At 44.5% G+C, this 27,508-nt stretch overlaps 1 protein-coding gene across 4 annotated transcripts in view; it reads left to right on the top strand.

The window, feature by feature from the left end:
* The window catches only part of Itpr2 (inositol 1,4,5-triphosphate receptor 2), a 393,960-nt gene that overhangs the window by 185,578 nt on the left and 180,874 nt on the right, over nucleotides 1-27,508 (top strand). For all 4 annotated transcript variants that reach the window (NM_010586.2, NM_019923.4, XM_017321411.2 and 1 more), the window contains 5 exons: nucleotides 3,714-3,842; nucleotides 5,574-5,694; nucleotides 19,942-20,132; nucleotides 22,526-22,668; nucleotides 25,048-25,156. In NM_010586.2, the coding sequence (NP_034716.1) occupies nucleotides 3,714-3,842; nucleotides 5,574-5,694; nucleotides 19,942-20,132; nucleotides 22,526-22,668; nucleotides 25,048-25,156 (693 nt within the window). The remainder of the gene's footprint in view (nucleotides 1-3,713; nucleotides 3,843-5,573; nucleotides 5,695-19,941; nucleotides 20,133-22,525; nucleotides 22,669-25,047; nucleotides 25,157-27,508) is intronic.

Below are 27,508 nucleotides of genomic sequence, written 5' to 3'. Positions count from 1 at the left end.
ACGCAGCTTTGTAACTTGTGCATGCTTCATGCTTACAAATCAGCTCCACAAGGTTGAGGTCAGGGCCTGCCACCGGCTTGAGCAATACCCAGGGCCTGTGGACTGTGAGTACATTTGTCTCTAGGGCCTAGGTGTCTGAGTGTGGTAAAGCTGAGTGTGCAACTGTATAGATCAGGACTTGTAGCACCACTCTCATCCTAAGGAAGTCTTGTAAATATTGTACATTTTTATAACCCCCCGAGTCGGTGATGGATGGTTCTCTTTGATTTCCTGACATCCCTCAAGATAGTGTTGTCCCCGTGCAAAGCAGAGAGCATTAAAAAAAAAAATGATCCTATGACATTGCTCTCCCCGTTGCTGTGTGAAATCTCTGACAAAAGCAATGTAGGAATACAATGCTTTTATGTTCTACAGTCTCAGACTCCTTGGCTGGGAAGGCATGGCTGTGACTGGGAAGGCGTGGCCACAGCTGAGAAGGCGTGGCCATGGCTGGGAAGGCGTGGCCATGGCTGGGAAGACAAATGGTCACACTGCGTTCACACTCAGGAAACAGTGAACAGTAAGAAGGCAGAGCTGCAAAGAAAGCGTCAAGTCTTAACCTCTATGACAACATTTCTCAGCCTGTGACCTCAACCCCTTTGGGGTTGCATATCCGATATTTTACATATTTACATTACAGTTCTTACGGTGGGGAGGTCGCCATACCATTAGGAACTGTATTAAAGGCTGTCAACATTGGGAAGGTTGAGAACTGCTGCTTCATGATCTTCCTCCATAACAGACGACAGCATGACGGGGACCAGGGGTTTGGATATGTGAGCCTGTGGGGACATCTCCCATTCAAACGACAGTGGGAACCTTTTTAGGAACCTCGTTTCCCTTGCTCCTACTTTAAGCTGCTATTTTTTCTCACCAAACTACATGCTTTCCAAGTCTCTCTGCTTGGTTTTGGTTCCTACTTTTAAACTACAAATCAACGTAGTCAGAGATAGCTGTGTCTCGGCCCACGTGCCGCTTCACTTTGAAATTTACTGCTTCTGTAGTAAAGAGAAGAGTTGTTTTCGCTCATGGTTTCAGGGGCTTCCGTCCGTCATGGCAGGAAGGCGTGGCAGGCAGAGTAGGGCCAGTGTAGGATGCAAAGTGAGAATGTTGCTTTTCAATATCTTGGAGAGGAATCGGTCCATATGCTTTGGTAAACACAGGCTTTTCACTTAACCAGGCATTGGAATAAAGCCTTATCTAGAAATAGGTAATCTCATTAATCTACAACCCAAACGGGAGTCTCTGGGTGGTGATTTGCCAGTGCCCAGTTCCGAGCAATGCAGCCCAATGTGAGGTAATTTCTGAGAGGCATCCCACTGCACGGGCTGTGCCTGGACAAAGTCCGTGGAGCTCATGAGTGAGAGCTGGCCTGCTACCTGCTGAACAAAAGGGCAGTGTTAGCCGATCAGAAAAGTCCAGTGTCTGGAGGATGCTGAAAGAAGTAAAATCGTAACTGACGGCTATCACAGGAAAGTCAGTGTGGTATTCGTTCTGGGCCATGTTAGATTTTAATTCTCAGTTAGCGACGTCCAGACACACAGCCTAACCTAAGTGTGAACAGCATGAAAGTGAGAGCCGTGGAGCGGGCTCGCCTATTCAGAGGCATTGACGTAGTTCCCGATTATGTCTGGCCCCACTCTGCGTAGTCACATGTTGGAGGTTCAAAAACAAGACCTGGAAAACTCCAGAAATACCTTTTAAATTCTGAGGTGTGCGATGCTGTCCCAGGTCCGCTTTGTCCCGCCTTCCCATGGTGCCTGTGCCGACCACAGCTTAAGTCACGTGGTAGGGCTCTTTTAACTAGGTCTACTGTACTGCAGTGGCTGTGTCCAGGCAGTCCTTGATTTAGTTAGCACAGTCTGTGGTGGTAAGGGAAACTCAAGTTGATAATCTGTGCCATTGATAATCTGTATGGTGTGTCTTTTAAGTAAGAAGGTGACTGAAGTGGGGGAGGGGGAGAGGAAGAAGAAATGTTCACATACATTCACTCTTATTATGACATATCAGTTTTAAAATTTGTTATTATTAATCTATTTTCTCTGCAACATTTGTGAATACTTTGTCATTTAATTATTCAGTGTCCCAACAGTGTAAGTTATTACGAAAGCCTTTCTGGTCTGAGGAAGTTGTATTAGTGAGTCTCACTGTGGAGGAAGAGAAGGCTAACACAGTTGGAAGGGTTAGACAGACCATAAGCAAACCCTGCCCTCATCTAATTCCGGTACAAGCCGTCCCGTTTTCCAAGCCAGGAGCTCTGGGACACATGGTTTGAGAAGGGAATTTTCCTCTTTTATGAATTCGTGTGGCAAGTGTTAGGGAGGTATCAAATGAAATCACATGCACTTGTTCTTTTATTGAAAAGTCAAGCATTACAGAAGAATGTGGGTCGCCCAAGGACGTCTGGAACACATGGCCACCATCCCTCTCATCCTTTGTCCGTATTTGTTTTCTTTGTCTTCCCCGGTTCCCAGCCTTTTCTCACACCCTCTGCTCCCCTCTCTTCTTGTGTCCGTATCTCCTGTGTGTTTTCAATCAGGACCCTTCGCTTTCGCAATTTGTCAGCCAGACATTTGGAAGGGCAGTTTGGCAAAGGGGCCTTGTTTAGTGAAATCTGAAGAACAGAGCAAGGGAGGGCGCTCTGGTCCAGCCCCGGCTCAGTCCTACTCTTGCCCTCAGCCTGCCAAGGCATAAGCCACTCATGCGCATGCCGGCTTCTCAGAAGAACCGTGGATAAGAGAGTGTGGGAAGGATTTAGATTTACCCTCCCTTAATTTTCCATTTTCCTTCCGTGTTAACAGCTTTTCTTGCTTCTGTGATCAAACGCCTAAGAAGGAGCAACTCAGAAAGGAGGAGCTGGCTTCAGCTCTCAGTTTGGGGGTACCGTCTATGTGGAGGGAATGAGAGCAGGCGGCTGCATGGTGGGCACACCTGTGTGGCTGGGACTCCTCCTTCTACACCTTGGCCAAAGGAGAGGCAGGGAAAAGACAGGAAGTGGGTGGGGCTTCCAAACCTACCAGCCCTTCACAGTGAATGAGTCACTTCCTCTAACAAGGCTCTAAATCGCAGGCTCGTCCAACCCACTTATGGCTACTGGGACCCAATCTGCAAACATTATGCAACACACACACACACACACACACACACACACACACACACACACAATTGTGTAGGGTAAACTTCATAGATGACAGTGCCCTGTACCATGTAAAAATGTTGGGCATACCTCCACATTCTTCAAAATAGCCCCACCAGCTAGGGACCAAGTGTTTGAAACCAAGCCCCTATAGAGGACCCTCCACATGCAAATGTCATCACCTCCCATGGATTCCTCTCATCTAGTTATACTCACAGTGGCTCTTTTCTTCAGTTTCCTCTCTGTGAATGGATGCGGTTTTCATCAAAATCAAGCTTGTGGACCAAGGGAGAGGTTGGAGGGCAAAGACAGAGAAAAGAGCAAGTTAACCCAGGTGTGAAGGACGTTGGAGGCTGAAGTGACAGAGTCTGAGGGGGAAGCTGCCACAGTCGGATGTCTTAGTGGATTTGGACGAAAATCTTTCCACCAGAAGCAGCTTCATGAAGCATAGAAACAGCCGTGGATAACTCTACAGGCTGGCTTTATAAGGTTCCTCTACCAATTTATAACTTGGAGATGTTCTTTGCTTTCTCTCTAGGTCTGTAACACCACCACAGACAGGAAACACGCAGACACCTTTCTGGAGAGGTGTGTGACAGAGTCAGTCATGAACATTGTGAGCGGCTTCTTCAACTCGCCATTTTCCGACAACAGTACCAGCCTCCAGGTAGCTGAACCCAGTGTCCGGGAGCACTCCCTGCAGGCGCTTGCTTTCCTCCTCTGCCCGGGATGCACCGTAGTCTGCTAGGAAGGCCTTTCCGACACTCTGGATACTCACCAGATCTTGTGTCACTCAGCCAAACATCATCTTAGTGTTAACTTACTCATAGTAATGAAGGGGAATGGGTTTCACGGTGGCATTTTACATGTAGGCACGGTTATATTTTTTCACATTCTGTGCTTTTCTCTCCTTTTTGGTCCCCATGTTTTCTGTGTTGTCAAGTCTCTTAGCTTCTGCAATTTTGTCTGTTCTGACTCACTTTGAAATTTACACTTTAGCAAGAAATTCAGTTTATACATCACTTAAGCAAATTGACAGATGATGGCTCCATCCACACCCCACCCTCCTTCCTAACCCCTGCCCTCCCTCCTCTCCCCTCTCCTGTCTTGCTGCCCCTTCCCCAACCCCAACTTTATTTTACACACAGAGACCTCCTCTTGAAGTGAAATCACTTCCTGCTTTCCAAACACTGTCAGACATTTCACATCTGTCTGTGGAGGGCCGAGTCTTGGATCATGGCTGACTGTTCAGGTGGACTTGCACCTGGCCCACCTGTTAGTAATTTATCTTAAAGGTTGGCACATTGAGATTCTCATACAAGCCTTTATAACTACTTAAAAATATTTATACTTTTCAACCTTAGATGTCCACAGATGAGGAAACAGCAAAATACATTGTGGCATATCTGTAGGATGGCTTATTAAAACCCATGTTTCAAAATGAAAACTAATGACTAAGAAAAATGATTCTCTGCATAGCACTACAGAATTGCGTTAAGCATCATCTAATTTTGTTTGTGTGAAGAACACATGTGCTCAAGCCTGTGCGTACCCACGAGTTCCCACCTGCAGATCCTGCCAACTTTCAATCAACAATATCAGGAAAAAATCGTACCGAACATTTCCAGCCTTTGGTCATTAGTCTCTAAGTGTAGTATGACAACTCTTTACAGAATACTTACATTTTATTAGGAATTATAGGCTGGGTCACAGATGAGCGGGTTTCCTGTTTGTTGTCTCTTCCTATGTCTGTTGCTGTGAGCAATGACATCTTTGAGGTATTGACATTGGCTTTCTCCACAGTGAACATGTCCATGGACCTGTGTCAGGTCCGAGACAGGTAGACCCTGAACTTGCATTTTTTTCTGATTAGGACAATAGTTAAAGGGCCAAGGAGGGGGCAGAACGCTTGTTGTGTAAACAAGGACATGAGTTTGATTCCCCTGAACACAAGCACAAGCCAGACACCCAAGCTGGTGGGTCTGTGCAGGATCAGAGACAGGTGGACCCTGGAACTCAGAGGCCAGCCAGGTCTAGCCAAAACAGCTTCAGGTTCAGTGTGAGATCCTGCCCACCAAAATAAGGTAGAGAGTGATAGAGGAAGCTAGCTGAGGTCAGCCTCTGCTGACACACACACACACACACACATAAACATAATGAAAACCAAGTGACCAGTTTTCTGTAGTGCCTGGCATGCCTCCTGTCATTCCATTTGACACATGAGACATTTTTGTCACGTTAGGTATTTCTGAGTGTCTCTGAAGCACACAACACCGCGTGGTACCTTATTTTATGGTCCTGTTTGCTAAGGTATAGCTCAGCTCCCTCCTCTGTAGGTTAGGGGCTTGGTGGCACCATGGCTTAGGGCATGGGGTGACCACTTTCCTTCCATTTTTAGACCCACCAGCCAGTCTTTATCCAGCTGCTGCAGTCTGCCTTCAGAATTTACAACTGTACCTGGCCCAACCCAGCCCAGAAAGCCTCCGTAGAATCCTGTATCAGAGCCCTGGCTGAAGTGGGTAAGTCATGGTGTCTGCTTTGACTTTTACACATTCTCTGAGGTAACTGTGCTTGTGGCTGAGAGCTACACATGCCTTCTCATCTAGAACCTCACAAAGAAGTAAAATCAGGCATAGTTTTGTTTGTTTGCTTGTTGTGGAATTGTCTTGTTTGTTAATAATAGTCTGACATTCTTAATATGTTCTTTTGGCAATAGGTATTTTTGAGTTCTTTTAACCATTCCAATTTGTATAAATTCGGCACTGTTTAAAGGTCTATTATACACGGAAGGCTTCAAAACTAAAAATAAAATAGAGGCAAGAGATTTAAACTAAGGGGAAGCAAGTATAAGAATTTTTATAGATGCCCGGCTCTGTGTTTAAGGTCATGTCTGTGTATAGTTGTATATTAATGATTATATAAAAATCTGTATATAGCAGTTGTGTTTATGTGGATTATGTGTGTGAATGCAGGCACATGCTTATATAGCACACATGTGGAGGTCAGAGGACAACCGCAAGCATTGGTCCTTGCCTTCCATCTTTTTGTTGTTTTTTGCTGTGCACTGGACCATGGTTTCTTCTGTCTCTGCCTCTCATCTTACTGCAGGAGGGCTGGGCCCACAGATGCACACAGCTGCTTTATGTGGGCTCTTAGGGATCAAATTCAGGTTCTCAACTTGCCCCTTAAGCACTTAACATTAAAACATTTTTAGTCTCTCCCTAGTCTATGGCCTGACTATGACGAGATTATAGATTAACACAACTTAACTGTGGCTTCAGTCTTCAGGAAATGAAACATCAGTTATAATCTACAAATATCAGTTGATGATTAATCTTTAGCTAATAGTAATATAGTTTGTCTAGGGAATTAATTCTAAATAAGAATTCTACCTACAAGTAAGTGGAATAAATAATTATAAATAAAATTTCTACTATGCTTGCCTCTTCGGCACACATACCACGTCGGCCTGGGCTTCCCTGCAAGGTACTGCTCAGGAGCACAGAGCACTGAGCTTTGATGCTTTCCTCCCTGCGGGCCTTGTGGCTCTTGGTGCCCTGGTCTGGCTATTGCTAGGGGTTGGATTCTATTCCTCAGCTCATGTGCGAATGCTGGGGTACACCACCCCTGAGCCCCATCCCTAGTCCTCCCATATAGCATAAGCTAACCCTTTAGAACTATATTGTCACCAGTATTTTGAGCTTTATGTTTTCCACACTATGTTTATGGTTTGTGTTGTGATCTGAGCCTCTGGCTGTATCAGGGGTGAGTCTGTTCCATGCAAACTGTCACCTGTACCCTCTCAGCTGACTCTGCACTCAGCCCCTTGTGCAGACTTCCAGCTCCTTTCTGGGCCCCAGGGCTGTGGACCATGGCTGCTGTCAATGCCTAGCTCCACTGCGCTCTTCCTCAAGTGTTGAGAACTGAGAGGTGCTGCAAGGGAAGGAACACACAGAGAGGGAGAGCCTCCAGTACTGCTGTGTAAGAGATAAAGAAAGCCACACCCAACTCCCTAGGCTTTATTTAAAAGATTCACAGAGCATAGCATTTGAATGTATTTATATAAAATGATAACACCTCCCAGGGCCAGAATGATCAGTGAGATCTTTTATTTGTTTATGCTTTGACATACTTTCTGAATTTTTGATAATACATTGCTTTTTAAGTTATAATAAAATAGCAGCGGAGGGTTTTGCTTTGTTTTGTGGTGGTTGTGGTTGTGTGTGCGTGTTTTACAAAATTAGGAATTATATCAACCAAAGATACCATTGAAAGGAACAACAGATACTGTTTGCTTTCACACAGAGCTTCACTCCAGATTTTATTGCTAGGTTTTGCTTCCTGCTTTCCCTACCTCTCAGTTATTCCTCCTTTAGTGGTCAGCAGAGCACTGGGAACTGATGCCACTCGACACTGCCGAGCACTTAGAGGAAGTGCAGGGCACAGCACTTAGAAATCTCAGACAGAGTCAGGCACAGGGGTACACTGTCATCCTAGCAGAGTCAGGCTTAGGGGTACACTGTCATCCAGCAGACAGAGTCAGGCACGGGAGTACACTGTCATCCTAGCAGACAGAGTCAAGCTTGGGGGTGCACTGTCACCCAGCAGACAGAGTCAGGCTTAGGGGTACACTGTCATCCTAGCAGACAGAGTCAAGCTTGGGGGTACACTGTCACCCAGCAGACAGAGTCAGGCTTAGGGGTACACTGTCACCCAGCAGACAGAGTCAGGCTTGGGGGTACACTGTCACCCAGCAGACAGAGTCAGGCTTAGGGGTACACTGTCACCCAGCAGACAGAGTCAGGCTTGGGGGTACACTGTCATCCTAGCAGACAGAGTCAGGCTTAGGGATACACTGTCATCCTAGTAGACAGAGTCAAGCTTGGGGGTACACTGTCATTCTAGTAGACAGAGTCAGGCTTAGGGATACACTGTCATCCTAGCAGGCAGAGTTAGGAGTAAGAGTACACCGTCATCCTAGCAGAGTCAGGCACAGGGTATACCTGTCATTCTAGCTACATGGGAGGGTAGCTACATGGGATGATGCAGGAGGATTGCAAACTCAAGAAGACACAGAGAACCTTTGTTGCAAACTAAGGAAGATTCATGAATTAATGAAGGCTGGGAACTTCACTTGTACATATTTAATGAAAGATGCATGAATTAAGGGAGGCTGGGGACTTCCCCGGTGCTCATCATGTAAACATGAACTTGGAGGTGCTCACAGTGTACCCAGATCAGTTATTTCATGGCAAGATACTGGAGCCATGGGCATAAATAATCACCGAAACTACACTGGCCTAAGTAGTATATCTTTAAGATCTCATTTTCTGTACTAGCCAAAGCTGAATGGTTTTGAAGAAAAGCTTAGTTCCTTTTTGTATGCTAAAAGAATACATGTGATCAGAAGTTATAGACCAGTTCTATCCAGATCCGCAGCTGAGAAGACGACAGGGAGCTAGGCTTTGGCACAGTGTCTCAGCTTTATCTACACAAGGCTGGCTGTCATCTTCCTCTTCCAGTTGGTCCCTTCTGTCTCGTGCTACAGTCACTCTCTGTGGAGGTACACAGCTGAAGTCCCATCATTTGGGAGGCAGAGGCAGGAAGATCAGGAGTTTAAGGTCTGCTAGATTATATATTATGAACTACATGAAACTATATCTCAAAAAACAACAAAAATATTTCTGTTAAAGTTTCTTCATGAGAGTGGATTCTTTCTGTCACCCTCACAGTGGGCTCTTTTCCTTGCGGCTTATACTTTCCTTGTGGTTTTTATTTGATCCCAGCTCATGCCATCACAAGCATGGCTCTTATCTCATTAGGTTCGAGAAACAATAGCTAGGATACAACTGTCAAGTAGACACTCATAGATGCTGGAGAGAGGGCTCAGCAGTTAAGAGTGTGCACTGCTCTTGCACCTGGGTATTATACCTGCACCCACATCTGATGGCTCTCAACAGCTTGTCACTCCAGCTTCAGGGAATCAGATGTCCTCATCTGGCCCCCATGGGCACTGTACTCACATATACAAACCCAGACATGCACACACACAAACTATAGTTAAAAAACAAAATGAATCTTAAAAAAGACTCTCATGGAAAGATGATGCCATATAATATCATATTCCATGACATGGTCATATTATCACAGAACGATATCATCACATCATATCATACATCATCCTGTCATATCATGTCATCATGTATTACATTACAGCATTATCATATATAATTTCATTTATATATCATATTTATTTATAATATCACATTATAGCATATCATTTAATAATATATGATATCTTCATTGTTTTATATATCATGTCATATTATATCATCATATATATCATGTCATATACTATTTCATATTGTTGTATAATATCACACTATATTTTGATATGTATCATCATGTATCACCTCATTAGATTGTATACTATCCTATTCTGTCCTGTATCATCATGTCATATCATAGCATCATGTCATATTATATTACTATATATTATACTATTTCATATTATTATAATATCACATTATATTATATCATATATCACATACCATCACATATATCACCATATGTCACCATATTATTATCATCATGCCACATATAAAATCTATATATATATAATCATAAATATCATCACACAATATTATATATCATCATGTCATATTATCATATTACATCCCATTATACCATGCCATCACAACTTCAATTATGTAATAGCTTCATCATGTAACATGTATCATCATGCCATGTTATATTATCGCCCATATATATCATCTATATGCATATCATATCATTTCATATCACACACTCATCATATATCACATCATGCCTTATAATCATACCATATCTTCATATCATATCATAGATTCATATATTTCCATATTATCATATCATCACATCATGTCACACCATCATTGCATACCATATTACATCATGTGATATCAGTATATATCTTCATAGTTCATATTCAGTCATATAGTTCAATCATCTGTAAACCTATCTTCATATCATAAGATTTCTTCTATTTGAAATCTCTTGTTTCTCACTTCTTTACTGATTGCTTCTTGTTCAAAATGGAGACTCTGAAAGCAGGGACTTTGACTTTTTTGTCATCAGGGCCTGGAAATTTGTTTCTGATAAACAGGATAATAAATGTATTTGTTACTCTCTCGTCACTGAGATAAATATTTCTACAAAATGACTTAAGGAGGAAGCCCTCCCTGAATGTCTTTGGCTGATGTTTCACAGACACAGTCCACTGTGGTGGGAACAGTGTGGTGACATGTGTCTAGCTGTGACCACAGGAGCCCGAGGTGGTTGTTCCCTTGCACCCACAGACAGGAAGCAGGGAGCCATGAATGCTGGTGCTTAGCTCATTCGTTTTTATTCAGGTGGAGACCCCAGCTGTTGGGCCAGAGCCACCTTAGGCAGGGTGGTTCTTCCTTCCTTGGTCAAATGTCTCTGGAAACACCCTCATGGATACATCCAAGAGCACTGCTAGGTGTTTCTAAATCTTGCTAACAATGTGATGGTAACCATTGAATGGGTGCACATTGATTTATCATAGTCTGTGGACTCGGGAGACATTGCCTTGGCTAGTTTCAAAAGGCAATATGACAACAGATTTGTGTTTAAAGATCAAATTAACTTGTGTGTGATTCTAGGGTTAGGCACCTCACACCCCCCACTCCACACACAGTATAAAACAGAATAACTTCCTATGACCTAGTGAAGGTTGGGGTTTCACAGACAGAAAGGGGCTGAGGAGGGCAGAGGCGGGACACTGAGCTGGCCAGCTATTTGAAAGTTCCTTTCTGTATAACGGGAAAGCAGAGAGACATCCACAGCATGGCAGGGTTGGCTCCATCTCTCTTGGAAACTGGCCTGTTTCTGAACCCAGTCAATACATCCTTCTGATTAGGTCAGGTGTCCTGAGACATCAGGCAGTCTACAAGTGTGGCTTCCCATGAAGTTCAGCCATTGCGGGGACCCGTGTGAAACTTTACAGCTCAGATACACAATCATTTTGGCTTTGGCTTTCTTTAAAAATACACAGCAACACTGAGATTTGGCACAGCTCAGACATTTAAGAATATAATGTTTAAGGGAATAGAGAATAATATATATGTAAAACATGGCACAGCCTGGGCAGACATATAGTTATAAAGCCTTTTGATGCATTTGTGAAGTGGTAAACACATTTCTTATAAATGCAAATATCAAGTGTAGTTTGCATGTGTGAAACACCTGTTTCTAAAGTATTTTCAAAGTACCATTAGCTCAGCCTGTCTGTCATCCAAAATCTTCATCATGTATGCACTGGATACATACGTGGTAAGAAGACAGCAGACCTACTCACTCAGCCCTTCCCTCCCTGTGAGCAGTAAGCGCTTGCTGGGTGCTGAGGAAGGTTAAGGCGACAGGGATCTGTAGATGTGCCTGGTTAGACATTGTTCCTCAGTTCACCCATTCCTGTAAGCACATGGCAGAAGGCTTCCAGCCTGTGATATTTGCAGCTCGATGCAGGGAAACAAATGCACACACATCCCCGTGGTTCTGCATTCTTTTGTGTGACCATAACCAACCTCACTCTATTTTTAAACATCTAATGTTTGCAGTCATCTCTAACGTGAAGGAAGAAAGTAAACAGCTAGGAGTGGACCTTCTGAGTCATGACGAATGCTGTCCTGTGATGTTGTTAGCACACCAGCAACGCCAGAGAACGCCTTTCTCCTTAGCATTGTGTTTGGAGTTTGTTGATCTTAAAAATATTGCTAGAGTTTTAATGCACTTTTTCTCTGCCATGTGTGAGGAAAAGAACTTTTCCATATGATTGAGCCACCAGTATTTCCTTTGCTATGAAAGGTCATATCCGGTAATTTGAGTTCAACCGTTACATAGTAAGAAGTGAGCTCTTTGACTATTTGGTAGCTAGTTTTCTTACATTTTCTTTGAAATAATTTATTTTTTTAGCATAAGGAATACATATTCACATATTGCACATTATATTATATACTATATGTTATATAGAATGTGTTATAATGTAGGTAATAATAACAGGGCTTCTTAGTTTGTGTCGGTGTTTGCACACATTCCTGTGTGTGCAGTTGTGTTTAGGGCAACCCTTCTTTTAGAGAGGTTCTCCATGGGTCTGGGATCTTCCAAGTAGGTTAGTGAGTCCTGGGTTCTCCATCTGTGTCCCTAGTGCTGGGTTTCAAGTGCACGCTGTCACGCTTGGCTTGTTCTGGACTGTGGAGCTCGGCTACTCGCCCTATGAAGCATGCGTTTTACTAAGCCGTTAGCCCAAACTGATTTCTTTTTAAAGTTCAATTCCATTTTCAGAATAGCGTCTGTCGTTCTGCGGTGTTGTTCCATCCTCAGAGGATTTTCATAGTTTTGGTTTTTCCGTATCTTTCTGGTGTTACTGTTAAAAGCCTTGAGCTCTGTGGAAGTAAGTGTGGTGGCCCATGTCTGCAACCTCTGCACTCAGCAGACTGGGGCCATAAAGACTGTGAGTTCCTCCTGGTCACAGAGAGTGAGATAAAGAAAGGGGAAGAGATGGGAGGGAGAGGTGGAGGGAACAAGAGAATGGGAGGGTAGGGGAGTCTGACTTCGAGACATCTAGTATACACTTACTTACAGGTTGTGTGGCATGGACTCAGTGTTATCTTTCCAGATGACTAGTCAGGCCTTCCTCTCCTGTTCTTGGGTGACCGTAAGAAGCAGGTGCTTTGTTCAGGTAGAGGATTGCAGGAGCATCCATGTGGTAGAGTTGGAGTGTCACACAGGCAGCATGTATCCGTGCTTTCAATGTTCTTCCTATTTAAAATCTCTACTGGGTTGGGGAAATAGCTCAGTCAGTGGAGCACCCACAAGGGGACCTGAGCTCAATCTGTACAGCCATATGAAGAGCCTTGACATTGTGCCATGTGCCTCTAATTCCAGTCCTGTCAAGGCAGAGATAGGAGGATCCCTGGGGCTTACTGGCCCAATTCCAGGCTAGTGAGAGAGGTGGGGTCAGTAAATACAGGCAAAGTTGTCGTTTGGTCTCCATACAGGCATGTGCACACACATGCACCCTTGCACACACACACACACACACACACACATACACACACACAGAGGCACACACAGGCACACACACACACAAAGGCACACACACACACACATACAAACAGAGGCACACACAGCTACATACACACACACACACACACACACACACAGCTACACACACACAGTGAGTGCTCCACTGTCTGAGCTATTTCCCCAACCCAGTAGAGATTTTAAATAGGAAGAACATTGAAAACACAGAGGTGCACACAGCCACACAAACACACACAGCCACACATACACAAGAGGCACACACAGACACACACACACACACACACACACACACACACACACACAGGCACACATACACACAGAGGCACACACACACAGAGGCACACATAGCTACACACACACACAGCCACACACACATATACAGAGACACACACAGGCAGGCGCACACACACACACTCACACACACTCACTCACATGCACGCACACAGGCATGAATCCTGTGTGCGGATTTATTCTGAGGACTTTGCGCTGGAGAGCAGGTGCAGCTCCCGCCCACGTCTTCCTCCTCCAGCTCCAGCTGTTCTGGTTCTGATGGGCTGACACCCAAGCACATTTTCTAATTAATGCTCCTCTCCCTGCTGCCTCTCCCCATACCTGTCAGTGTGTATATCTAAGCACTTTTCCATGGCACCTCTCACAGAGCTGTATGTGTTTTCAGAAGGTTCGGTCTGGCAGATACCATCAGTGACTCCAGCTAGTTAAAAACGTTCACAGAACACACAATTTTTAATGAATTATAATTAGAAATAGATTCAGATTACATCCTAAAGCCCCTGAAGAGACTTGTCATATCCAGGAAAATTTTAGGATTTATAAGCCTAATTAGGAGGTTAGCCTTGTAATAAAAATACCCGTGAATAAAGGTGGCTCATTTCTGAGAAGTCATCTTCTCTAGGCAAAGGTCCCCCAAAGCAAAGTGCCTGGGCATTGGCCTCTTTCCCACTCATTTGTTAGGGACTTGGATGTCTGTCCTCTGGTGACACATTCTTAACAAGGCAGTTGTTCTAACTTAGGGACGAAAAAGGAACACGTCTTTGTAGGAAATTTAATATGACCCGTATTACATGTGGCAGGCATGAGGAATGACTGGGCATAGCAGGCTCATTAGCTGAGTGTTGTTGTTAACCATGGGGATTTACCCTGCTCTGTATATACTGCATATACCACAGAGCCCAGATTGTTCCAGCTTGATGGAATTTAACTTGGTTTGGATCACAGTGCTGACTTGAAAACATTGTTTTCCCAGTCAGTGCTCCTGTGCATGAGGCAAAACAAATGCTTTTCCTAATCTCAGGGTTCCTTTCTGACCCCCACCCCTGGTGCCTTTTAACCAACCAACTCAGCACTTTTCATTTTGATTTCAAACTAATATCTGTATTGACAGAGCAGAGAATCTGCCTCAGGCTATGTTTGTAGAGGTTTTTTTTTTTAAATTTAATTTGTTTGCTGTTGTCTTGTTTTGCTGAGAAGTGAACCAAACACTTCATGTGTGATGGGCATGTGTCCTACCGTGAGCTGCACTTCTAGCCCTTAAAGTGTTGGCTCACTGTTCTGTGTGCCCCTGGTGTCTCCCTTGGTTGCAGGGTTAATCTTTTGTGGCTTCAAAGTCATGGTTTTTAACCGTAGGCCACAGTTTACATTGAGGCCAGGAAAGTTGCGTATTTTACCTGGTGTTCATATTGTGTAGTTCATATTAAGGCAGGACACTAGGTCGGAATGGTCACGCAAATTGGGGAACAGAAAAATATTCGAACAGTTCACAATGGTGGAGTGCCTTCAGCTTTCCCTCCATGTGCCACCACTGAAGACGAGGTGGAACGGCTACTCATGGGTGGACCTGGGGTGGGCATGTGTGGCTGTGCGTACTTACTCATACAAGGGAGAGACTCAGCACTGAACTAAATTTCCATGGATGTCTTTGGAAAAGTCTTCCTGCAGCTTTTCCTTGTATGTCATATTATTAAAAAAGCAAACAAACATTTCATTGCTGTTGTTCTCATTCATGCATATCTCATGTGCCTGCATGTGGGTTTGTGCAGTGAGTACAGACCTCAGAGTCTGGAAGAGGGAGAGCATCATGGGCTCTGAGAACTGAGCTCAGATCCTGTGGAAATATGTACTCTTACCCAGTCAGCCATCCCTCCAGCCCTGTCTGCTGTATTCTTAGCAGCTATCCTTAGATGCTGGGAGCCTCTAATGTGTCTGACCCATGCAGGGGCCATAAGTGCACAGTCTAAGCAGAGCTGACAGCCTGGCTGCAGTGCTCTGTCACTTTGGTTGGCTGGGCAGTGACCCTGAAGGAGCACCATTCAGTGTTCAGTTGCTCAGATCTTCAAAGCCAATGCTGCTCATGTGGGAAATGTCCAAGAAGGAGCAGAAGTCTCAGCAGAGTTTGATCATGGATCAAGACTGAGTATCTATAAAAACCATGTGTTGCTCAGCAGTGTGGAGGCTGCCTGTCCCGGAAACAACGTGTCTTGATGTAGCGTGGGAGAGGGACATGGACAGAGGCACTGTGTGCTTCCACGGGAAGCTGTCAGGGACAGCAGGGGTCTGTTCTAGATGAATCTAGACTACGTTGCGCTGGGTCAGGAGGGCTGCTCCCAGTGTTCCTAAGCCTTCAGCTGAAACTTGCATTTAAGTTGGTACCTGACTCTGTTGGCAGCAGAAATTTCTTGTTTCACTGAAGTGTTAAATAGCACTTAACTGGTGGTGAATTTTCACCAGTGGAAACAGTCCCATTTACTAGTATTTTCCTATTAATGCAAAAGAAAACCTTTCTCCCTCCCCTCCCTCCGTCCTTGCCTTCCTCCTTCCCTCCCCCATCTCTCTCCTCTATCCCGCCTCTCTCCTCTTTCCTCCCCTCTCTTTCCCATCTGTCTCCTCTTCCTCTCTCTCTCTAATCTCCCTCTATTTCCCTATTTTCTTCTCATTTCCCTTTCCTACCTTCTCTTTGCCTTCTCTCTCCTCCCACTCCTTCCTCATCTTCTCTCTTTGTCTCCTTCTCCTCTCACCTCTTTCTCCCTCCCTCCCTTCTTTCCTTCCCCCACTCTCCCTTCCCTCTCCCTCCCTCTTCCCCTCCCTCCCTCCTTCCCTCCCTCCCTCCCTCCCTCCCTCCTTCCCTCCCTCCCTCCTTCCCTCCTCTCTCCCATTCTTCTTTCCTATGTTTAGCATTTAGAACGCATCTTCTGGGTCCTGTTGCTGTAACTGTGACTGTGATCCACATGTGTCCATTTCTTGACTGAGTAGCTCTAAGATTCACGCTTTCACGTATATTACAAGGAAACACTGCACCCCCCCCCATACTCCTTCTCTCCTCCCTGCTTCTTGTTGGTTGTGTTAATGGCTTCCCACAGTTGTGGTTTGTGATATCTGCGTTCCGGTTTGGAATAGAATTCATTCTTCTCTGTCGGAAGTTGTAGGTTGTGATAGACAAATGTGTAACTATTTGCAATAATGAAGTCTGTGGAATCAAATGTTTCCCGATGGGCCATCCCTGTCATGAGGGACCTTTCGTTGCTCCTAGCTCTGTTCTCCTGATCAAGCTCAGCTTGAGTCTACCCAGTTGACATTTTATTGGTTTTTTTCTCTTTTTTGATGCAATTCTGTGTACAGGAGTTTCAGAGAAAAGTTTCTTAGGCATCTATTCTAGAATGTTCTTATCAGGGAATTGAATTTGAGTTTTGGTTGGGTTGTATACAGATTATAGCTCTCAAAACCAATGTCTGTCCATTCCATCCATCCATCCATCCAGCCCTGCAGATGAGAATTCAGCAGCCAGACTGATATTTCTAGGTATCGCTCTTCAATCTTGACATCCTTAAGCCTCTTTGTGTTAACTTGGCACTGTGTTCATTTGTCTAATCTCACATTGCTGTCAGAGCAACGTTTATAGTTTATAGTTCTATAAAGGTGGGTCAGAGTCTCACAGTAAGTGTAGGTGACACCAGGTTCTCCCAGCAGCTCCAGGCAATGGCTGTACCTGGCCTTTCTGTTAGTCTTGCTGTCTACTGACAGCTGCTGGCATCCTTGGCTCATAACCTGGTCTTCTACCTTCATGTGGAGTGTCTGCCCCGTGTGTCTCTCTCTTCTTACTTTCTGATGCAGAGCAGTCAGTGTGGACAGGGCAGCACCTAATTCAGGAAGACCTTCATCTCGATGACATCATAAAGACACTATTACCAGATAAGGTCATATTTCCAGGTACTGATTGATAACTCAGACATCATTTGCTTTTGGGGGAGAAAGTTCGACCTCTGACAGCATTCTAAAATTTCAGCAGAATTGTGGACTCTCTGCTCACTTAGTCCCATTAACAACTAATGAGTCATTTATCAGAGGCTTTCACCCTGCTTCACACACAAGAAATTTATCTTTGAAACAAAAGTTTATTTTGATTTTTATGTGTGTATGTGTATGTCTGCTCATCTGTAGGTGTTCTCATGCATGCAGTACCTGGAGTGGCCAGAAGAGGGTATCAGATCCTCAGAAACTGGAGTTACAGGCAGTTGTCAGCTGACCCACATGGGTACTGGGAACCAATCCCTCCAGCTCCTCAATACATTTCTTAATTCTTTATACTCAATATGTCAGCCTTTTCCTTTTGTCACTTCCATTTCTCAGGTCTGTATCTTCCTGGATTGGCCCCCACCCTACTTCATATCTTTTAATTCCCTCCTTTAGTCTTTTATGTGTATGTTCTAGCAGATTCCCTGGCTTCCTCTTCTAGTTTTCCACTTTTGTTTCTTTTTCTTTGTTAGTTAATCTTTGGAAGGTTTATTTTTACAACCACATTTTAATTTTCAAGATCTTCTTTTCCCCTCTCTAAAAGTTTTAGGGTGTGGTGTCTACTCAAATTTCCTAGGGATAACAATTAGAATTAAATATTTCTCGCTTTGTCTTGAATCATGTTTCACGGAAGGTCATTGTTTTCGGTGCTAGTGGTTTTATTTGTGATCCCTGATGCTTTGTTGTAGTCATCAGCAATGGCTGCCATGGGTGGTGTGGCAGGGAGGGGTTGTTGCTGGCATGAGTGTCCACTGTAGTCTAGAAGGTCTATTCCTGGCCTGGAGTCCTTGCAGAAACGGGAAAGGCTAACCTGGAGTTTTGTGGGAAGTGCTGGGCTAATGACATGGGAACCTCCCCTTTGTGAGTGAGTGTGTGTGTGTGGTGTGTGGTGGGCACAGATGTGTGTGTATGTGTGTGTCTGTGTGGTGTGTGCATGCATCTGTGAATGTGTGTGCACTAGTGTGTGCACACATATGGGTGTGTTTATGGGACAGGTGAAGAGCCACAGTGGGTGTTAAAGGGAGACTTGCTTGGTGATTGGAGTCTCCATGTGGTTCCCCCCTTAGCCAGATCTGTCCCTTGCACACACACACACACACACACACACACACACACACACACACCACCACCACCACCACCACCACCACCACCACCTCCAGGTGCCCCTTATCTGATGATGTTTAGAGTCATGTCAATCTCTGTCCTGCTTCTTTGACAGTCTTAACACCATCATCATCTAGCACTCTCCGCTTTCTCAAAGGAATGCTTTTCTATTTTTCTAACTATTCTCTGGGTGAGAATGGATGCTTTGGATTCTGAGTTGTGCCCATCAGAGGGAGGAGGACCTTCCTTCCCTAATATTTGGGTAGGTTCTTGAGTAGCCCAGATGACCCAGTGTGCCTGAGGCCACACCTTCTACTGGCTCATTGCTTTCCTGGGAAGGCCTGCTTCAAGTCCAGGCTTTTGTGGGCTCGTTTTTCTCCATTGGCCTGGTTACCTCATCACTGTGATAGAAATGCCACACTTTCCTTTTCTCATGACAAGCATTCTGATTTTTCAGCATTATTGTGACTAAGTCTGTTAAGACGCATGTATCAGTGAATCTTAGGAAGAAAGACAGGCCCCTTACACCACCTTCCAAGGAAGGTTTGTTTGTTTTTTTTTTCCTTTTAACTTCTCTGCTATTTCTGCTGTGAGATATTTGATCGCATGCAGTTTTGTGGGCATACATATACACACATGTAAACACACACACACACCCTCTAATTAAGTTAGTAGTTTGGCAGGACTTGGCTCTGTGTTTTCTGTCTGGGTTTTTATTCTCTTTGGCATCTGGGAAAGTAGAGACTTGCATGCTTGTTAGAGGGCTCTCCATATTGATGTTGGAGTGGAGTCCATCTCAGACGTTAACCACCAGGAAATCAAATAGGATCTTGAAGGTTCAGTGATCACATGGTACTAATTGGTCTGGAGAACTCAAATAACTGTGGCAGATTTTAGCCTGAAAGTATGTGAAAAGATTACATGGCAAAGTTGGAAGACTTACTCCTTCCTTCCTTCCTTCCTTCCTTCCTTCCTTCCTTCCTTCCTTTTTTCTTTCTCTCTTTCTTTCTTTTTCTTTCTTTCTTTCTTTCTTTCTTTCTTTCTTTCTTTCTTTCTCTCTCTCTCTCTCTCTCTCTCTCTCTCTCTCTTTCCTTCCTTCCTTCCTTCCTTCCTTCCTTCCTTCCTTCCTTCCTTCTTAAAAAAAGTCTTTGATGTTTGTTAGCGTATCTGGCTAATGTTTAAAAAACTTTAACCAAATCGAGAGCTAAATGCTTCCCGTTTTTTTCTTTTTCTTTTTCTTTTTCTCTTTTCAGCCAAAAACCGTGGGATTGCGATCCCAGTCGATTTGGACAGCCAGGTCAACACGCTCTTCATGAAGAACCACTCAAGTACGGTGCAGAGGGCAGCCATGGGCTGGAGACTCTCAGCTCGCTCTGGACCTCGCTTCAAGGAAGCTCTTGGAGGACCAGCCTGGGATTACAGAAATATTATTGAAAAGTTACAGGTACAATGAGAACGGGAAGTGACGTGAATAATTTCTAAATCCTGCATCCTTAAAATATGTCTCATAATACGATGAGGTTGAAAATGTCAAATTTTTTTCTTATTTATTTTATGTATATGAGTACACTATAGCTGTTTTCAGACACATCTTCAGACACATCAGAAGACAGTATTGGATCCCATTACAGATGGTTGTGAGCCACCATGTGGTTGCTGGGAATTGAACTCAGGACCTCTGGACGAGCAGTCAGTGCTCTTAACTGCTGAGCCATCTCTCCAGCCCCCAAAATGTCAAATCTTGTTAGTGGTAAAGCTCTCTTCTCTGCTTCTCTGTCACCGCTACCCCTTAAATGAGCAGTTTCTGGAGCGATTGTCTTGACTGACATAACTTTTTAATGAGTATATATATAAAATCTGATGCTCTCTGATAATTTCTTAATGAGTAGTGGTCCTTAATATAAAAATAATTATAATGCTAATATTACAATTAGTAAAAATAGCTTACTCTAAAAATAGATGTAATAAATTAAGTTTCCGTAATATTGACTCATTTTATCTTCCATTGTTCAGTTATATCCCTTTGGTCAGAGCGAGCCAATCCCTCTCTTCACCAGGTCCTTGTATGTTTTTTGCAAGTCCACGTCTGTGGTCTGGCCTGTTTGTTCAGGCATAGTAAGCGTGGTACATGGCTATGATTTTCTGTGCCTGCCACCATAGGCAGGATGTTTTAAGCAACAGGAATGTATTCTGTTAGAAATCTGGAGGTGGGAGATCTGGGTATCTCTCGGTGGGCTTAGTTTTATGTGAGATCGCCATCACTAATGCTAGATTCCTGGTTTCTCGTTGGTATTCCCTCTGTGCCAGTGTACACCTGTGCCCCAATTTCTGTCAGTTATGTGAACACCACTCAGTCACACTGGATTATACAGTTGCTCGTATGAATTCATTTTATCCTAGTGACATACTAGGCCTCATCCCCAGGTAAGTCACTCGCTGACTGTTCTGAGACAAGACTTTGACACATACACTTTGGGAGGAGATAGGATCTTAAGGGTGGACTTCATGAATGAGGTTAGTTCTCTTATACTGTAGACCTAAGGTGTGGTGTTTATCCTCCATACCACACGGGGACACTGCAACATGGTCTCTGTGCACAGCAGGAAGTAGGCACCAAGACTGCTGATTCCTTATTTTTGGATTCCTACCCCCCAAGCTGTGAACACTGAGCTTGGCCTCCGTGGGCACTTGTACTCATGTGCACATACCCACGCACATACACACGATTAAAAATAAAATATTTAGAAAATAAGGCAGCAACTGTAATGGAGAGAGGTAGATAGATTTGAGATGGATTTTCTTGTAGGGTCAGGATGGATGGATGAATTTCGGGGCAAAGGCAGGAGGCATCAGGGTTACCCTAGGCGGTTGCAATTGTACCACTTGCTAAGACATGAAGTAGCGCAAGGTTGGGGAGGATTTGGAGTTGGATATTTGTCTGCCAGCCAGATAGCTGGGTGTGTGAGTCTGGAGTGGTGTGGACAGATCTCTATGCTGACAGTATCAATTTGAATGTTCTAGTGTGAATATAGTGGTGACAGCCATAGCATTGGACGGGCGGTCTCAGTGGAGATGTAGATGCAGCAGAAAGAAGGATCCTGAGCAAGCAGGGTGTAGTGATGGAGGGGTCAGGACATCAGTGGAAAAGTACGGTGTCACAGAAGCCAAGGGCAGGTGGCCTTATAAAGTTAAGTGGCACCGTGTAGAGCGACTAGCCATGGCATGGTGATGTGGGGGTGGAAGAGGTACACCCCACACACACACATGAGAGAAAGATGAGGTCATGGTTCATGCACATTTAGTAACAATAGGGGCTGACATCTGAATTGTAGGGTACATGCAGCTTGTGTCAGGAGCTGTTCTTGGCACATGCTTTAAGTCTCCGTAGCAAACCTGGGTGGCCACTAGCATTCTGGTGTCATCGGAAGGACAACTTCACCCCAGAACAGCCCAAGCACCATTTGTTCCACAACAAATAATCTAGCAGGCTAGTTTTACCAGATGTGGTTGTTTCTGATGAGCATTCCCCTTTATATAACGCCCACACCCTCTTTATAGCATTTCATATAGCATTTCCTCTCATGTATACATAGTTTAAAAATCTTTAAAATATGCAGATACTGGAAGAGATAGAGGGAGGGGGAGGGGCAAGGAAGTGAGGAGAGACTATGAATGAATGAAATCAGACTGTGTTGAAATATGAACAACAAAAATTTGGTGTTATGGGAAGCCAGAGTCTATCTTGTATGAAACTTCCCACATTGCTTCCTGGTTAATGTTCTTCCGTGTGTCGTGTCTTGAAAGGTGTTCATGTAGGTCCCCTGTGCCTTGTCTTAGGATGTCGTGGCCTCCCTGGAACAGCAGTTCAGCCCCATGATGCAGGCCGAGTTCTCTGTGCTTGTGGATGTGCTGTACAGCCCGGAGCTACTGTTCCCAGAGGGAAGCGACGCCAGGATCCGATGTGGTGCCTTCATGTCCAAGTAAGTGGAGCCAGGCGGGGTCCTGCTGGGATGGAAGGAGTCAGGCCAGGGGGCTGTGCCAGGATGGAAGGGGTCAGGCCAGGGGGCCACACGGGGATGGAAGGAGCCAGGCTGGGGGCTGTGCTGGGATAGAAGGAGCCAGGCCCAGGTTGTTCTGGGATGGAGGAGAGAGGGCCTGTAGCAGTCTGCTTTCACCCTGCATGTGACCACAAAATCCAGAACACCTGTGATCCTTCCCAGAAGACACCATGGCACAAATAATCTACAGTGTAGTAGTGACTGGGCCTATGACAGACACGGGATGTTGCTGTTAGTGCAGAGCCCTGTTGGACAGCAGAGGTCTAGGATCTGAGGGTGAGGGAGGGAGTTAACTAAAGTAGCCAAAGTTGAACAGTTCTGATTCCTGCTGAGGGTGGAGGTGGTCTGTGTTAGAGAAGCTAGAAGGAGAGATGTGGGGCAGGGGGATGTTTGGCAGTGGGAATACATTACGGACCCCACACCAAGCAGGGTTGCCCCATTGACTTTAGTAGTTAAAGGCTTCATCTGTGTTGTTATAATTATTTTATGGCCAGAGGCTCAGATTCACTGGTGTCTGCCCATGGCTTCCCATCTCTCCAAAGAGCCAAGAGTTCCTTCCATTGGCAATCAGAGCTGGAAATCTAGAGCTCACTCCCATTACGAGCCACGCCAGGCCCTGGCACAGCTGTGCACAACACTCTAATGAAGCTGAGTTGGTGAACGTGGAGCCTCAGCCAGGGCTGAGTTAGCTCCCCCTACTTCCTCCAGAGAATCTAACCTATGGTTCCTGCTGACGGATGGCTCTACAGGAGTGGGTGGGGGACAGCCTTGGGGAAGGACACGGATTCAGCTTGGCCACAGGCATTGGGATGGGAGACTAGGTTAGCGTGGGCATTCATCTGCCAGGCAGCTGGTTTGGATCCACTCAGATTGCCATCTACTCTTCTGAGAGGGAATCTGTGGTTTTCAGACACTGGATCTTCAGGTCTATGTAGGCAAAGGATAATATAAAAACATGGCTTAGAAAAACTATAAAATGTAAAACTATTTCTGACATAGAAAGGAGGGACTTCGGGGACAGCGTGCACACATACCAGCAATCCCCCGTATCAGACCCGTACCCTGGACTCTTTAGTATGGCATTCTGGCCTGTTCACTATTAATCATGTTGTGGGCAGGGCCATCAGCCTCACCTCTCCTGTTTCCATTCCTGGCCAGGCTTGCCTTCTTCCATGACCAACTTTAAGTGCTGTCTCTTTGATGCCTTCAATGACCAGAAAATCCCTGGAACAGAATAAAGATTTTTTTTTTTGGTCTAGTTTATTGGCTTTTAAAAGTACCTCTGTAAATTTTCGTATCCCTTGTCATGTTGGATGGCTGTGTGCACAGCAGCCTGTGGCATGCTGGGACTCCGTCCTGAAGCCCCAGCGGCTCATTGGTGAACTGCAGCACTCATGAGCTTAGATGTCTATCTCCAGGTGTCCCCATTAGAATTGTGTAACTGGAAGCATGTTGTGTCACCTGTCTGAACCCACTTCCTCCTCAGCAAACTTAGTCAGATTCTGGCTTGTCGTGAGGTCAAAGAGAGATTCCTTGGAAGGTCCTTTCTTCAACTCTGATGGCTGAGAACATTAGCTGGGCACTAGCCAGAGGACGAGGCTTATCAGTTATATCCCGAGGCCCTCATTCTAAGAGGAGAGTTATATCCTATAGGGCTCTTGCCATGACACTGGAATCCGTAATTTCCTTCAGGCTACCTCATGCTGTTCCTCTAGGGAGATGTGTCTCACAGGGTTATGAAGGACCAGTTTCTTAACAACACAATCTAATGGGGACTGAGTTACACACCCCAATCTAATCATTTCTCTTGATGCTGACTCTGGGATTGTTACACCCATGGTACTGAAAGTCTTCTGGAACCCCAGTGCATGCTTCATAACAGTGGAAAAAAGAGCCCCGTTCTTGTCTGAATGCATGGTCACTGTATACTGAGGAATGGGGCGGGTGTGTGTGTGTGTGAGTGTGCTATACTGTGTATACTCCTACATACGTGATGGAATAATTGATGTGGTATAATGCATGGAATATAATAAAAAATGTAATGGTACATTGTATGCTGTAAATCTTCTCATACTAGCAAAGTGGATGGGTAAGAGCATCAGAGGCTGAACCTGAGAAACACTGGGATGTATAAATATCTCAGCAAAATATATATGCTGGTGTATAGTTTTCAGCCTTTTGGCATTATGTATCCGATTTGCTTTGAGCCCTTGGCACTGTTTCCCCTCCCAGGTAGCATATTGTATATGTTTTGGTGAGAAAAATTGGTGTCCTTTTCAAGGTTTAATGTTTTGCTTTCAGGCTGATTAATCACACAAAGAAACTGATGGAGAAAGAAGAAAAGCTGTGCATTAAAATCCTCCAGACTTTACGGGAGATGCTGGAGAAGAAAGACAGCTTCATGGAAGAGGTATTCTTTTAGTTTTTAGTATTTGAAAATTAGATTTGATTTTTTTTTTCTTTTTAAGCATTTGAAATAAAGTAAAATTTCCAGAATGTTGTATCTATGGATTGCAACGCGCCATTGTGCGCGCACTTCTTACTGGTTGAATAACACCTGGGTGTTATTCCTGTTAGCCATGTTATTGCAGTTTTATGGCGTTTACCTTCATGTTTGGTGTTGAGCTCAGAATGCAGCAGACCGAACATTTCTCTCATTCGCTGTGCTGCAGTCTGTCTCAGAAGAGTGTGTTGTCCTCTTGGATGGAGTATTGGGCTGAAAGGCCTCCTTTGTGGCCCTGGGAATTGAACCCAGGCCCTGTGCTTGCAAGTGCTCGACTACCAAGCTGCGTCCCTGAATCTCCAAGTGACCTTTCGAGGTGATGGGTGATTGAGGTGCCTGGTCTAGCACCAGCCTGTAGAGAGAGAGTGTCTGTATAGGCTGGCATGTGCTTTTTTCAAAATTATAATTAGACGTTTATGTTATTTTAGATATATTAATGCCACGTATTGTAAGATAATACTGTCATTTTAAATAAAGGGAATGGTTGGTTTCTATTCTCAGCTGTATTAGTGAATGCATAGTTGATATTCATAGACATATCAACGTATAGCTTGCCAGTCATTCATTACAAACAACAGCTCAGGTGCTCATTAAGCAATAGCTAGCAGTGTTTTGATAACCACGGAGATAATCGTAAATGTGAAACAAGAATTTTGAGAAGTTTTTCCCTTCTTTTCTTCCCTTTTCTGTTTCAAAGCTAGTTCCTATTCTTTTATGCTTAGCATCAAGCAAATTTTGTACAGAAGTACCTCAGCGTATTTTTAGAGTATTTCCAAAAACGCTAATTGTTTGGTATTTTAAAATGGCAAAGGTTTAATTTTTGTTACTGGATATATGTGCTTTTTAGGTCCAGAAAGTCTGCTGGGATTGGATTTTTTTTTCCTTTTGCACATCCTGAAAAGAAAGAAAGAAAGAAAGAAAGAAAGAAAGAAAGAAAGAAAGAAAGGGGATGGAAAATTGGTTGTCAGTAGGAAGGACTTTGCTCCAAAGTCGTGCATTAGAGGGGGTTGGCGACATGGCTCTGTTTAAAGTTCTTGTCACATAAGTATCAGTACCCAAGTTCAGCTCCCAAAACCAAGGTGAAAAGCTAGAATGACGGCAAACACTTGTAATCCCAGAGCTGGGGAAGCAGAAGACCCTGGGGTCCTGAGGTAACCTGGCCTACTGGGTGAGTTCCAGACCAAGGAGAGACTGTGTGGAGACAGGAGCAACAGCAAGGCTGCACACACGTACACACACCCTGTTAGAGTTAAGTGTCTGTATTACTAGTCAAAATGCCCTCTGTTTTAGTTCCACCGTCTGAGCAACAAATCATTTAAAGGGATGTCGTCAGCGTCGCTCTAGCAACCGGCTTTTTTTTTTTTTTTGACATAAGATTGAAGGAAACCTTACAGACTTCAGTGTAAGCTATGGGTCTCCTTAGGGTTTGCAGCTGCTCTCACGTGACCCCTCAGATTGGTACTGCCTGTTAGCTGATTTCACGGGTGCCCTAGGTCTCCAAGCAGAACAATTATGTCAACATAGTTTCTCTGACGAGCCTTACAGTTTGACACAAGAGATCGATTCCGAATGCTCTAATGGAAAGAAGGACAGACATGGGGATCCTGCTCTCAGTGGGCAAGAGTGTTGGAGCGTCTTCCAGGCTGCTCTATCTGAAATTAGCCATTCACTCTCCCTACCTGCTCCTGCTCACTGAAGTAGTCCAGCCTCCTCCTCTTCCTCTCTCCCTCCTTATCTCCCTCCCTATCTCCCTTCTTTCTTTCCTTTCTTCCGTCTAGAAAACACTAGTGGCTCACACACATTCGAACCTGCATGCACTTACACATGCCTACCACACACACTGAAGTAATAGTAAGAATAGTAAGAATGGAGGGTGAGAGCTGAAGAGATGTCTCTGGTTAAGAACACTGACCGTTCTCCCAGAAGCCCTAGGTTCCCTTCCCAGCACTCCCCTGGCAGCTCACACTGTGTGAACTGCAGGAGACCTGACACCATTTTCTGGCTTCTGAGGGCGCCACGCACACACATGGTCAAACACACACATACAGACAAAACAACCATGCAAACATCTGAAAGAAAGAAAGAAAGAAAGAAAGAAAGAAAGAAAGAAAGAAAGAAAGAAAGAAAGAAAGAAAGGAGGAAAGAAAGAAAGAAAGAAAGAAAGAAAGGAGGAAAGAAAAAAAGAAAGAAAAGAGGAAAGAAAAAAGAAAGAAAGAAAGAAAGAAAGAAAGAAAGAAAGAAAGAAAGAAAGAAAGAAAG

The sequence above is a fragment of the Mus musculus genome, chromosome 6 (genome assembly GCF_000001635.26).
Source record: "Mus musculus strain C57BL/6J chromosome 6, GRCm38.p6 C57BL/6J".
NCBI lineage: Eukaryota > Metazoa > Chordata > Mammalia > Rodentia > Muridae > Mus > Mus musculus.
The sequence above is the reverse complement of the archived record's forward strand: the minus strand, read 5'-3'. Positions and strand labels throughout refer to the sequence as shown.